At 43.6% G+C, this 15,498-nt stretch overlaps 1 protein-coding gene across 1 annotated transcript in view; it reads right to left on the minus strand.

The window, feature by feature from the left end:
• LOC103346492 (uncharacterized) overlaps positions 1 to 15,498 on the minus strand; it is a 149,414-nt gene that overhangs the window by 77,989 nt on the left and 55,927 nt on the right. The window contains exons 7-8 of the mRNA XM_070063799.1: positions 13,616 to 13,748; positions 3,300 to 3,574 (exon numbers count right to left, since the gene is read on the minus strand). Coding sequence (XP_069919900.1) covers positions 3,499 to 3,574; positions 13,616 to 13,748 — 209 coding nt within the window. The 3' untranslated portion in view covers positions 3,300 to 3,498. The remainder of the gene's footprint in view (positions 1 to 3,299; positions 3,575 to 13,615; positions 13,749 to 15,498) is intronic.

Raw genomic sequence — 15,498 nt, forward strand, 5'->3', positions numbered from 1 at the left:
TGGACAAAGCTGAAGAAATACATTATAATAAGATCATTGAGGCCAATGCTGTGGCTCAATAGGCTAATCCTCCACTTGCGACGCCGGCACATTGGATTCTATTCGCGGTTGGGGTGCCAGATTCTGTCCCGGTTGCACCTCTTCCTGTCCAGCTCCTTCCTGTGACCCGGGAGTGCAGTGTAGGATGGCCCAGTGCTTGGGCCCTATACCCGCATGGGTGATCTGGAGGAAGCACCTGGCTCCTGGCTTCAGATCGGCGCAGTCCACCAGCCATAGTGGCTATTTGGAGAGTGAACCAATGAAAAGGAAGACCTTTCTTTCTTTCTGTCTAAATCTGCCTGTCAAAAAAAAAAAAAAAAGATCACTGATATGAAAATCTGGTTAAAAAATATTTTTTAGAAAATTGCTGAAAATCTCCAAAACAACAACAACAACAACAACAAAACAGGAATAAGACCCCAATCGGCCGGCGCACGGCTCACTAGGCTAATCTTCCACCTGCAGTGCCAGCACACCGGGTTCTAGTCCCGGCCGGGCCTCGGATTCTGTCCCAGTTGCCCCTCTTCCAGGCCAGATCTCTGCTGTGGCCAGGAGTGCAGTGGAGGATGGCCCAGGTGCTTGGGCCCTGCACCCCATGGGAGACCAGGAGAAGCACCTGGCTCCTGCGATCGGATCAGCGCGGTGCGCCGGCCACAGCGTTCCGGCTGCGGTGGCCATTGGAGGGTGAACCAACAACAAAACGGAAGACCTTTCTCTCTGTCTCTCTCTCTCTCTCACTCTCCACTCTGCCTGTCAAAAAATTTAAAAAAAGGATCCCAATCAGTAAAATCAGAAAGGAAAAACAAACTGTAATAATAGCAACCCAATAAATAAAAACATTCATCTGGAATTGCTACAATGTACTGTTTGCCAATGAATTGGACATTCTTGGGAAATCTCTCTCCCTCACTCCACAAATCTGCCTTTCAATTAAATACATATTTAAAAAACATAATTATTTCAATAGATGAAAACAGCTGGAAAATATGCAAAAACCTTTCAAAACGAAAACCTCAGGGAAACTGACAACAGAAAGAACATTCCTCTACACAATCAAGGCAATTTATGTCAAACCGACTGATAGCATCTTATGAATGGGGACAAGTTGGAAGCATTCCCAACTATGATCTGGAATCAGACAAGAATGTACCCTCATTATTGCTATTCAATATAGATCTGTAAGTTTAGGAGTCATTAGGCAAGAAAAAGAAATCAAATGGATACAAATTGGGAAGGAGGAAGTCAAACTATCCCTCTTTCAAAAGGACATGATTTTATAAATGGGGAAACCAAGAGACTCCACCACGAGACCATTAGAACTAATAATAGAGTCTGGAAAAGTGGCAGGATAGAAAATCAACACACAAAAATCAATAGAATTTGTATAAACACAATATAAGGGCTGAGAAACAACTTCGAAGATCCATTCCATTCACAATAGCTACTAAAATTTAAATACCTTTGAATAAAGGTATCCAAGGAGCTTGAAGATTTAAAAAGCAACTCCAATACTTTTCCAACTATTTCAAAATAATAAACTGGAAGCAGTAGGATTCAACTCTAACAAACACTTTTTGAGAGGCTGGCATTATTTTAACCACAAAGGATAACAAAACATGAAATACAAAGAAAACTGAAGGCCTATATACATAATGAAAAAGATGCAAAGATTCTCAACAAAATTCTAGCCTAACAAAACCAAAACCACATGCTGAAGCTCACGCAAAACCTTCAACTGGAATTTATCTCAGAAATGCCATGATCTTCCACAATTGCAAATTAATACACATGATGAATTTTATCAAAATAATGGAAGAATAAACCACATTGTCTGGGCTGGCACTGTGTTACAGGGTGTTAAAACCACAACACACAACGCCGGCATCTCATATGGGTGCCATTTAGGATCCAGGCTGCTCCACTTTCAATCCTGCTCCCTCCTAACATGCCTGGGAAAATGTCGGAGGATGTCCCAATTAGCTGGGGCCATGCAGCCACATGGGAGACTTGGAAGAAGGTTCTGGATCCTGATGGCTCAATTTGGCCATCAAGGTCTTCTGGGGAATGAACTAGCAAACAGAAGACCTCTCTCCCTCCCTCCCTCTCTTTTGCTCTTGCTCTACCTCTATCTCTCTGTATAAATCTTGCAAACAAATGAAATAAATCTTTTGAAAACCACATCTTCTAATTACATACAGATATCAGAAGAATAAAAAATGATTAAAAAACTACACAAAATATACACAGAAGGAATACATATCAAAATCATAAAGGCTATGTATGACAAACCAACCGCCAATGTCATGCTGGATGGGGAGAATGTGAAATCATTTTGTCAAACATATAACAACACAAGGATGTCCCTTTTACCACTCTTACTGAATGCAGTCTCCATATGGGAGACCTGGAAGAAGCTCCTGACTCCTAGCTTTGGATCAGCCCATGACTGGGCCCTGTGGCCATTTCAGGAGCAAACCAGTAGATGGAAGACCTCTATCTCTGTGTTTCCCTATCTCTGCATCTCTGCCACTTATTTGAATAAAAGATCACTACACAGCTGACGTGGAACTTGCCCACCCTACCTTTAACTGATGAAGAATTAAGAGTGGGAACAAGAGAAGGAGGAAGAAGAAGGCTGGGAGTGTAGGCTTCAGAGATGCTAGCATGGAAAGTAGTATCAGTATGTTTGAATCTGTATATAAGAAATACATGAAATTTGCATACCTGATATAAAATTTTAAAAAGTAGATAATCTTCTAACCAGACTAACAAAAATGATAAAAACTCCAGTAAATAAAATTACAGACAAAAAAGCAGAGATTATAATCAACATCACTGAAACACAAGGTTTCAGAGAAATTCTTATTCAGTACTGTATGCCAATAAACAGGAAAACTAGAAGAAATGGAGAAATCCCTGGATAACAAATACACGTAACCTACTAAGATTAAATCCAGAAGATATAGACAACCTAAAAAGACTCATAAAAATCAATGAAAACTAAACCACCCACCAAAAACACTGCTAGGACTGATGAAATAAGTAAGTTACAGTTTACAAATAAACATACCTTGTAACCCGCAGTCCTGTCCTCCAGCGCAAGCCCAGCCACCCGCTTCTCGACTTCCCTCAGCTGAGCCGCTGCCCGCCCCCATGGCCGCCCAGCCTGAGGACATGAGTGTCTACACTGCTCGGAGGAGCCACGACCCCCCCCCCCCACGAGTTCCCAGGCCTCTCATTGTTTCATAAGAAAAACTCACCTTCACTCCCGCACTCTCCGGGCCAGTACCGCTGCCGAAAACGCCGCCATCAGCAAACAATTCCAGCAGCCGACGACATGCCGCCACCACCAGATAACATCCTCTTGATAGTCACCAGGCCGACTGCGCAAGCGCCAGCCATCTAGGACCCGCCTCTTCCTCCCAGTAATCACAGCGGCACCGGAAGCGGCCAGGCATGTCAAAAACATGGGCGACAGCTGTCTTGGCTCCAGGCTAAGACTGTGTTGATCTCCGGTGTGCTCCAGGTAAGAAACCTTTTCCAGTACAAAAAAAGAAAAAAACCTGTCATTTGCAAAAAGAACAAACAAGATGCAACTGTAAAACCTTACACTTTGTAAAATAAGCCTTTCCAAAAAAAGACAAATATCGTATATTCTCCCTGATCTGTGGTAATGTGGTAACAGAGTACCTAAAAGGTGATCTATGTTAGTGATATTGATACATTGACATACAATGATTTAGACAACTCTTGTCTTGCAGATAGAATGATTTTAAACAAACCATGTCTTGCCTCTTCAGGAACGGATGTTTTTAATTCTTTCAAACTGTTGAATTCTTTACATAGTGTAGGTTTTATATTATGAGTATAAAATAATTGAAAATAGATTTTTGTATTAAATAAGAATGGGAATAGTGGATGGAGGATGAAGAGGGATGGGAAATAGGGCCGGTGCTGTGGCAAAGCAGGTTAACACCCTGGCCTGGAGCACCATGGCTGGGAAAGAACTTCTAAGATCAATCCCATTAACAATTGGAACAAAAAAATTAAATACCATGGAATAAATTTAATCAAGAATGCCAAAGATGTCTACTATGAAAATTAGCAAACTTAGTGAAAGAAACAGAATACACAGAAAATGGAAAAAGCTTTAATATTCAAGGACTAAAATAATCAATATAATCAAAATGTCCATAGTACCAAAAGCAATTTACAAATTCATGTGATCCCAATTAAAATGCCAATTACATTCTTTTCAGATCTAGGGGAAAAAGATGCTAAAATTCAAATGGAAACTCAAGAGGCCCAGAATAGCTAATGGAATCTTATATGTGAACAACAAAGCCAGAAGCATCACAATACCAGAATTCAAGACATACTTCAGGACAGTTACAAACAAAACAGCCTGATACTGGTAAAGAATACACATGTGGACCAATGGAGCACAACAGAAACTCCAAAACTCAATCCACACATCTGCAAATAATTTATCTTTGACAAAGGATCTAAAATCCAACCATGTGACAAGGTCAGTCTCTTCAAAAAATGGTGCATAAAAGGTGGATCTCCCATGGAGAAGTATGAAAATAAAAACCTACCTTATTCTTACAAAAAAAAAACAACTCAAAAAAGGATCAAAGACCTAAATGTACAACCTAATACCATCAAATTCTTAGAGAACATTGTGGAAATGATGCAAGACATTGCCAGATGCAGACTTCTTGGAACCCAGACGTACAGGCAATAAAAGCAAAAACACACAAATGGGATTACATCAAGCTGAGAAGCTGAAAACTCAGCAAGTGAAGGGCAACTGACAGAATGAGAGAAAATATATGCAAACTATGACCTGATAAAGTGTTAATATCCAGAATGTATAAAGGGCTCAAGAAACTCAACAACAACAAAACAAACAATGCAGTTAAGAATGGGCAACAGACTTGAACAGACATTCTTCAAGGAAGGAAATGCAAATGACCAACAGACACATGTGCTCAGGATCACTAGCCATTAGGGAAATGCAAAACAAAACCACAATGAAGTTTCACCTCACCACAGTTAGAATGGTTTGCATACAGAAATCAACAAACAACAAATGTTGGAAAGGATGTGGCAAAACAGTACACTAGTGGCCAGTGCCGTGGTGCATGAGGTGAATCCTCCTCCTGCAGTGCTGGCATCCCATATGGGCACCGGATCTAATCCCAGTTGCTCCTCTTCCAGTCGAGTTCTCTGCTGTGGCCCAGCAGTGCAGTGGAGGCTGGCCCAAGTCCTTGGGCCCTGCAACCACATAGGAGACCAGGAGCAAGCACCTGGCTCCTGGCTTCGGATTGGCGAAGCACGCTGGCCACAACGCATAGGCTGTAGCGGCCACTTTGGTGATGAACCAATGGAAAAGGAAGACCTTTCTCTCTGTCTCTCTCTCTAACTCTGCCTGTCAAAAAAAAAAAAAAAGAAGAAGAAGAAGAAGAAGAAGAAGATGGCCCAGGTCCTTGGGCCCCTGGAACCACGTGGAAGACCTGGAAGAAGGGAAGAAGATCATGGTTCAGAACTTTGGATCAGCTCAGCTCTATCCATTTTGGCCATTTGAGGAATGAACAAGCACAGGGAAGACCTCTCTCTATCTCTATACCTCTTTCCATAATTCTGTCTTTCAAATAAGTAAAAGTAAACCTTAAAAAAATTAAAGGAAACAATAATATTGTGTTAGTCTAGTTTTAATGATCTGTGATTACTTTTATTTAGGGTGTATGGGTAAAATGGTCATTTTTACACTCAACTGATTATATTTGCTGCTTATATTACCACTAACTTAGGGTTTCTGCTTTTTCATTATTTTTAGATTTACTTTATTCATTAGAAAGACACCGTTACATACAGAGAGAAAGAGGGAGAGATCTTCCATCTGCTGGTTCACTTCTCAAATGGCCAAGAGAGCCAGGACTGGGCCAAAAGGAAGCCAGGAGCCAGAAGCATTTCCCAGGTCTCCCACTGGGGTGCAAAGTCACGGGCACTTGGGCTGTCCTCTGCTTCTTTCCCAGGTGCATTAGCATGGAGCTGGATCAGAAATGGTGTAGGGACCTGCACTGTGGCATAACGTGTAAGGGTGCTTCTGATCCAGCTCTCTGCTATGGCCTGGGAAAGCAGTGGAACATGGCCCAAGTCCTTGGGTACCTACCCCTACATGGGAAGACCCTGAGAAAGCTCCTGGCTCCTGGCTTCAGATCAGTGAACCCCAGCCATTGTGCAGTTCTGGGAGTGAACCCATGGATGGAAGACGTCTCTCTCACTCTCTCTGCCTCTGCTTCTCTATACCACTGTCTTTCAAATAAATGAATACATCTTGGAAAAAAAAGAAGTGGAGTAAATGGGACTTGAACCAGCGCCCGTATGGGATGCCAAACATTGCCCCCACCTTGTTTTCTAGTTCTTAAATTTCTTATTTGATAAAGCATTTAGCCTTTTTACTCTAAAGCAAATTTAAAAACTATCCAAAAATGATGAAAGTAAGGAAGTAAGGAAGAGAGGGACAAAAGGAGAAAGAAAGGAAGAGGTACACTGGGAGAGATAGTGTTGGAAGGAGAGCAGAAAGAAGGGAATGTTGCTTTATTCTCAGTATTGTTCTATAAAATATATTGAAGAAATTTTTAGCTGAAAAAACAAATATATCCACTGGAGACAATATCAATGTTTGATGGAAATTTACATAAAATAGGTAAGCACTCACATTACAGGAAAATTTAATATATAAAATGTGTATGTTCATAGAATTCTGTACTTGGAAAATCCTATATGACTTTTATCAAAATGTAAGCTTGAAAATCTTTCTGCAGAAATAACCTAAAAAGTAAGAGTATAAAAGCTATATAATTCAGAGTAAGTATGACTGAAAAATAACACTGCATTGTAAAGAATGACACATCCTATAAAGTAAAACCTAAGAAAGATTTTGCATTCCTAATAAATGTGACAGTGTGAAACAAAAACACATGTTTTAATGGATCACAAAAGCAAATGGAGGCCGGCACCATGGCTCACTAGCCTAATGCTCTGACTTGTGGCGGCAGCACACTGGGTTCTAGTCCCGTTCGGGGCGCCGGATTCTGTCCCGGTTGCCCCTCTTCCAGGCCAGATCTCTGCTGTGGCTCAGGAAAGCAGTGGAGGATGGCCCAAGTGCTTGGGCCCTACACCCCATGGGAGACCAGGAGAAGCACCTGGCTCCTGCCATCAGATCAGCGTGGTGCACCGGCCGCAGCACACTGGCCGCGGCAGCCATTGGAGGGTGAACCAACGGCAAAGGAAGACCTTTCTCTCTGTCTCTCTCTCTCTGTCCACTCTGCCTGTAAAAAATAAAAATAAAAAAAAGCAAATGGAAATATCAGAGATGGACAAAATCAAATGAGGAATAGGAAGTACTACAAAGTATACATTGCAACCTAAGAGGAAGATATTTCAAGAACTCCTACCTGGTAAAGTCCTGCAGGACTAAGTCATCCCCAGCCCCCAAACAGCAATCAGAACAAAAACTCCATGAAAGCAGAAGCTTTCACACAGAGCTGCCTACAAGGATATGGAAAACATGCACCACGACAAAGCTGTACGCAGTTTATCAAAATGTCTTGAAAGCAAACTCACAACTGCTTCTTTCCACAAACTTTTCAAAGTACCTCACGTTGCCCCCTGCATTACATTAAATAACGAGAACAAATGCTGGCACATAACAGAAACATCTTTGAAAGACAAGAGATACACCTTTACCAAGACAGAGTCCTCTGCCCAAATTCAGACTTCTATAAGCTGACCTCAAGCCTCAAATTTCATTCCAGGCTTGATCAGGTTCTTGTCTTCCTAAGCACAACACCTATCCAGTTTTCTCTCACATAAGCCTCTCTCCATCCCTGGTATTCCCGAGAACTTTGTGAAAGTTTCCTAATTAACCGTGCACCCATACCACAGTCCCTAAGAAAGACCACACCACACCCATCACCATTTTCTTACCCTCATTTTCCTAAGGTTGTTGCCAAGATGCTGTCCCAGGTCTAATACTCGGAGACTCCACCAGTTCTACTAGTAGACCTACCAGCTCCTCCCTATTACAACTCTACTGAAAGTCACCTGACCTCCTCCATACACTCCTTCCATTTCCCTGTCTATATCCAGGATGGCGATATACAGAAATTACCTGATTTCAGCTCCCAACACATTGCATGCCCCAGGTTCTTCCATGGCATCTAACAATCCAATTATACCACACAAAATACCTCCATCCCGTCATTCTTAGGCCCGAAATCTCAAACCCAAACTTTTATTAACACGTCTCTCCAATCCAGACTTCTTGGGTTTTGTACTCTGACTCAACAGCACACACTTGTCCTCCAGGTCTCCCTCCCATTTCCTGCATACCCAAATATTCCCCTATTACCATGTTCTTTGGCCCCTAATGCTCTGCAGAGCCCTGGGGAACTCATTCTCCAACATACTACCCACCCCTGTTTCCATGCTCTCACACTCTACTGAAGCCCACCAGGCCCCTACATTTCTCCCCATGCCTGTGGGGCTACCCACATGACCCTCCCTGCCATGGGAATGACGTCCGCATCTCTGTCTGCATGGGCCACCCAACTCCAGGGAATAGGCTGTCCCTTCCCTTCCCCTCGGGCACCCAGGCCACAGCCACCACTGGGGCGGCCACATCTGCTCAACAGTTGCTCCTCTCCAGGATGAAGCCCCACCTGGCATTGAGCAGGAAGCTGTGCAGTCTCTCTGGGAATGGGAGATTACTTGGCAGCTGAGCTTCAGCGTCCACTCTGGGTTAGTTTCACATCCAGATCCTCTGGGAGGGAGGAGGGGAGGCAGACATCTGCTTCTCGGCTTCTTCATGGCTGAGACGCTGCCCACCCCCCCCCGCCTCTGAACCTGCGGATTTCAGGGGAGAACGCTGCTCGGAAGTCCCAAATCCCATCTCCTTTGAGGCAGCCCCTGGGCATCTCTGACCTGTAAGCTAAATGCGCAAGTACCATCCAACTAACACCTCCCCCTTCTTCCCAGGGAACACAGTGTCAGTGGAGGAGGCCGAGCTACCTTGATGAACCAGGGCAAGTGGCCTTAGCTCTAAAATGGCACTGTGTCCATGTGCTTATAATGACCAGGAAAGCTCCAGGGACATCATCGATCCAGATCCAGCCGATCAGAAGCTCAGGGCAGTGGGGAGCTCTCTAGACCTCCGAGATAACACAGAGCCACTCCCGTTGGTGCAGCACTCTGCCAAACTACCCATGGTCAGGGTACTGAATGGAGGATACCTGCTCAGCATCCTTGGCCTGGTCTGTGGCTGGGGCTGCTGCCCAGAGTCAGACAAGCAGGCCTGGTGCTGTGTTACACTGCGTTAAAGCCATGGCATGCAGTGCTGTCTTTCCATGTCAGTGCCAGTGTGTGTTCTAGCTGCTCCACTTCCAATCCAGCTCCCTCCTAACGTGCCTGGGGAAGCGGTGGAGGATGTCCCAATTCCTTGGGCCCCTGAAGGAACATGGGAGACCCAGAAGTAGGTCCTGGATCCTGACTTCATATTGGCTCAGTTTGGCCATCACGGTCATTCCAGGAGTGTACTGGCAAATGGAAGACCTCCCTCCCTCTCTCACTCTCTCTCAATCTCATTCACCTGCACTTGCTCTGTTTCTCTCTAATTCTTTTTTTTTATTTTATTGATTTTTTTGACAGAGTTAGACAGTGAGAGGGAAAGACAGAGAAAAAGGTTTTCCTTCTGTTGGTTCACCTCCCAAATGGCCACTATGGCCAGCGCTATGCCGATCCAAAGCCAGGAGCCAGGTTCTGCCTCCTGGTCTCCCACGCAGGTGCAGGTGTCCAAGCACTTGCGCCATCCTCCAGTGCCCTCCAGGGCCATGGTAGAGAGCTGGACTGGAAGAGGAGCAGGCGGGACTAGAACATGGTGCTCATATGGGATTCTGGCACTGCAGGCGGAGGATTAGCCGAGTGAGCCATGGCGCCGGCCTTCTCTCTCTTTAATTCTTAAAAACAAATGAAATAAATATTTTTATTAAAAAGCCACATTATCATCTCATTAGATTGAGAAATAACCTGAAAAGATTCAATTCCATTCATGATAAAAAAAAAAAAAAACTTCCACAAAGTAGGTATAAAAGGAATAGGCATCAAAATCTTAAAGGCTATGTATCACAACTCAACAGCCAATGCCATGCTGGATGGGCAAAAAATGAAAGCATTTTTGTCAAACATGTAACAACACAAGTATGTCAAAACTCTTATTGAATGCAGTACTGTAAATTTTCACAGGTTAAAGAAAAGAGAAGAAAGAAAGAAACTGCCCCAACGTTATAAAAGAGAAGTGAAATTCTAAATGCTTGCAGGTGATATGATATGGTACCAGAAAAAAAAACTAAAACAATCCACCAAAAACACTGCTAGAACTGGTGAAAACAATTAAGTGAAGTTTCAGGATACAAATAAACATACTGTGTAAGGAGCAGTTTTTATACATTAATGATGAACTCACTGACAGAGCAATCAACAAATATCCCAAGGACAATAACCACAAAAATAAAAAGCTTAGGAAAAAATTTAACCAAAGAAGTCAAAGAGCTCTAAATGAAAATCACCATACACTGATGAAAGAAATCACCAAGGACACAAAAGTGGAAAGATGTCTCTTTTGGTGGATTTGAAGAATCGGTATAATTAAAATCTCTACGTAACGCTACCTAAAGATTCAATTAAATTTTCATCTAAATGCCAATGATGTTCTTTACAGAATTACATAAATAAACCTAAAATTCATACAAAATCAGACACGATCCAGAATAGATAAGGTGTTCCTGAGCAAAAAACGGAACAAAGTTAGCCCGGATGCCTCACAACACCTGATTCAAAGCATTCTACAAATCTACACTAAACAAAATATCAAAGCACTTGCATAAAAAGTGACATACTGACCAATGGAAGAAAACAAGGTGAGCTCCAATATTAATCAAAATATGTACAACACCAGATTTTTACAAAATTACTCAGACCATCCATTGGGGTAAGGAAAAACTCTTCAACAAATGCTGTTGGCAAAAAATGGATGTATTTGTAGAGAAGATTGAAATTAGATTCATCACTACCACAAAATATGAAAATCAACTCAAAATGGATCAGAGACCTAAATCTATAACCCAGGGCTATGAAGCTTTTTGAAGGAAATAGAAAGAAAAGCTCCAAGACACTGGAATAGGGGATGACTCTTAGACAAGACCTTTAAAGCTGAGGCAGCAAAATCAAAACCTAACAAATGGGATCAAATGAAATTAAAAGCTTTGCAAAGCAAAGAAAATCATCACAGAGTGAAGAGACATCCAAGAGAATGAGCAAAAGATACTTGTCAGCTACCTATACAAAAAGGATTAATAACATGAATACACCTGCAACTCAAAAAAAAAATAAAAAACCTAACCAATCCAGTTATGAAATGGCCAAAGGAACTCAACAGACAGTTCCCCATAGATACACAGATGGCCAACAAATATAGGAAAAGATGCTCAACATCACAAGCTATTAGGGAAACGCAAAGCCAAACCACAATGAGATATCAGCTCACACGTACATACTGGCTAAAACCCAAAGGAGAGTCACAATGAGGAGGAGGATGTGGGAAAAGGGGAACACTTACACAGTGGTGGTGGGAATGCAAATTAGTGCAGTCATTGTGGAAAACAGTATGGAGATTTCTTAAAAAACCAGAAACAGACTTTGCATATGATTGAGTAAGCCCTCTACTGCTATAACCCAGAATACGTAAACATATTTATCAGAGAGATATGCCCACCACAATATTTATTGTAGTATGGTTCATGGCAGCCACACAAGAAAATGTCAAAGACTTCAAACAGAAGTTGAATGGATGATAATAATAATAATAATAAAATACACACACAAACAAACAAACTTCCAAATCTCTCTTTCTACAAGATTTTTCAAGGACCCACATGATGCTCTCTGCATTACTTTAAAAAACCAGAACAAATGTGGGCACATAACAGACACTGCTTTGAAAGCCAAGAAAAACACATTTACCAAGAGAAAGTCCTCTGCCAGAATTCTGACTTCAACAAGCTGACTTCAGCCACAAACATCATTCCCAGGCTAAATCAGGTTCTCCGGGTTCCCAAGCTGCCTATCAACCCACTTTTCTTTCAGATAACATCTTCCCCATCTCATGGTAGTCTGGAGACTTTGGTCGAATTTCCTGATTAACTCAGCACACATTCCCCAGTCCCTCCTGAAAGGTCCCTCTGCCCGCCTCCTGATATCGTTTCCCTCACTTTAACTAAGGTTGCTCCCCAGGCCCTGTCCCAGATCTCACACTATGATGCTCCACTAGTTCTTACAAGTAGACACTAGTTCTTACAAGTTCTCTCTCTCTCTCTCTCTCTACACAGACACCCACCCACACACACACACACACAAATGAAAATACCTTAAAATTCCTCTTTCCACAAACTTTTTCAAGGACTCTCTTGATGCTCTCTGCTTTATCTTAAAAAACCAGAACAAATGTGGGCACATCACAGACACTCCTTTGAAACCCAAGAAAAACACGTTTACCAAAAGAAAAGTCCTCTGCCAGAATTCTGACTTCTACACACTGACTACAAGTCACAAACTTCATTCCCAGCCAAAGACAGGGTCTGCACATTCCCAAGCCCCTATCAACCCACTTTTCTTTCAGATAACATCTTCTCCATCTCTTGGTAGTCTGCACACTTTGGTCAAATTTCCTGATTAACTCAGCACACATTCCCCAGTCCCTCCTGAAAGGTCCCTCTGCCTGCCTCCTGATATCCTTTCCCTCACTTTAACTAAGGTTGCTCCCCAGGCCCTGTCCTGGATCTCACACTCTGATGCTCCACTAGTTCTTACAAGCAGATCTACCAGCTCCTCCCTATTACAACTCTCCTCATGGTGGCATGCCTTCCTCCATGCAATCCTTCTCTTTTCCCTTTCTATCACTGGATGGTGACATACAGAAATAACCTGTTTTCAGCTCCCCAAACCTTGCATGCCCCAGGTTCTTCCATTTGCATCTAACCCTCCACTCCCGCTGCATGAAGTACTTGCAATCCCATCGTCCTTAGCCTGAAACTCTAAAACATAACAACTACTACCATGTCTCCCCAAAGCAGACTTTTTATCTTTTGTACTCTGAGTCAACACATGCAGTTTTCCTCCCAGGTCTCCCTCCCACTGCCTGGAGACACAGTCTTCCCATATTAACATGTTCTTTGGCCCCTAATTCTTGGCAGAGCCCAAGAGAACTCATTCACCAATATCTTGTTCACCTCTGTCTCTGTGGCCAACACTCTATTCTAGGAACACTAGACCCCCACATTTCTGTCTCCATATGTCTATAGGGATCCCCAACTTGACCCTCCTTCCCAAAGCTTGGAAGTCCACCTTGCTCTCAGCCTGGCCAGCCCAACCCCAGGGAACAGGGTTCCCTTCCCTTCCCCTTCCCCTTGGGCCCAAGGGCTGCCATCAACAGGACACAGCCACATGTACTAACCAGTTGCTCCTGTCCAGGGTGAAGGGCCAGCTAGGTTTTACCAGGAAGCCAAGCAGGATCCACAAATGGAAGACTACCCAGCAGCTGAACTTCTGTGTCAACTTGGTGTCCAGTTTCATATCCATGAAAATGTCTACAATGAAATTTATAAAACATTAAAGAAATGGAAAAAGACACAAAATAATGGAAAAATCTTCCATGCCCATTCACTGGCAATGTCAACATAGGGAAAATATCCATTCTACCACAAGCAATTTACAGACACAATGGGATCCCAATCAAAGGTCAAATAACATTTTGCCCAGGTGAGAGAAAACAATGCTAAATTTTACATGAAAACACAGAACATCTGAATAGTGAAAGCAATCTCAGACAACATAAACAAAACTCGAAGGGCAGTTACAATCAAAACAGCTTGGTATATGCAAAAAAAAAAGATATATAGAAAAATGAAAGAGAAAAGAATCACCTGAAATAATGCACACATCTCAACTAATCTATCTTTGAAGAAGGAGCTAAAGATCAATCCCAGGTGCAAAGGACATCCTCTTCAAATAATGGTCCTGAGAAAATTCCACATAAAGAACTATGAAAGAAGAACCATACCTTAATTATATACACTCCAAAGAACAAAATCTAAAACTCAATATCAAACTACTAGAGAACATTGGGGAAAACTGAAAGATATTGGCATAGGCAAAGATTTCTGGGGAAAGATCCCAGTAGCACAAGTAACAAAAGCAGAAACAGACAAACGTGATTCCATGAAGTTGAGAAGCTTCTGTGCTGAGAAAGCAACACTCAGCCATGTGAAGAGGCAACAGAAAGAATGGGAGAAAATGGTCTGGACACTATGAAACTGATAAAAGATTAATATCCAGAATCTACAAAAAGCTCAAGGAACTCAACAACAAGAAAACAAAAAATCCAGTTAAGAATGGGCAAAGGCCGGATGCTCCCTCCATCACTCCTGCACCCCTCACCTGGGACAGATGCCCCCTCCATCACACCTGCAACCCACACCTGGGGCAGATGCCCCCTCCATCATGCCTGCACCACACATCTGGGGTGGATCTGTCCTCCCTCACTCCTGCACCCCTCACCTGGGGCAGATGCCCCCTCTGACACTCCTGTACCACTCACCTGGGCCAGATGCCCTGTCACTCCTGCACCCCTCACCTGGGCCGGATGCCCCCTCCATCACCCCTGCACCCCTCACCCAGGGCAGATGCCCCCTCCATCACTCCTGCACCCCTCACCTGGGACAGATGCCCCCTCCATCACACCTGCAACCCACACCTGGGGCAGATGCCCCCTCCATCATGCCTGCACCACACATCTGGGGTGGATCTGTCCTCCCTCACTCCTGCACCCCTCACCTGGGGCAGATGCCCCCTCTGACACTCCTGTACCACTCACCTGGGCCAGATGCCCTGTCACTCCTGCACCCCTCACCTGGGCCGGATGCCCCCTCCACCACCCCTGCACCCCTCACCCAGGGCAGATGCCCCCTCCATCATGCCTGCACCCCACACCTGGGGCGGATCTGCCCTCCATCTCACCTGCACCTCTCACTTGCGGCAGATGCCCCCTCTGTCCCTCCTGCACCGCTCACCTGGGGCGGATGCCCCTGTCACTCCTGCACCCCTCACCTGGGGCGGATCTGCCCTCCATCAGTCCTGCATCCCTCACCTGGGGTGGATCTCCCCTCCATCACTCCTGCAATCCTCACCTGGGGCAGATGCCCCCCATCCCCAGTCACTCCTGTGCCCTTAATATCTAGGGAAAAAGTAACTCAAGATAAAGCATACCATTCTATAAAGATAAATAGTGAATATATCAATGAGATATAGCACTATAATACTGTAAGTTCAAAATATTTG

The sequence above is a fragment of the Oryctolagus cuniculus genome, chromosome 19 (genome assembly GCF_964237555.1).
Source record: "Oryctolagus cuniculus chromosome 19, mOryCun1.1, whole genome shotgun sequence".
Classification (NCBI taxonomy): domain Eukaryota; kingdom Metazoa; phylum Chordata; class Mammalia; order Lagomorpha; family Leporidae; genus Oryctolagus; species Oryctolagus cuniculus.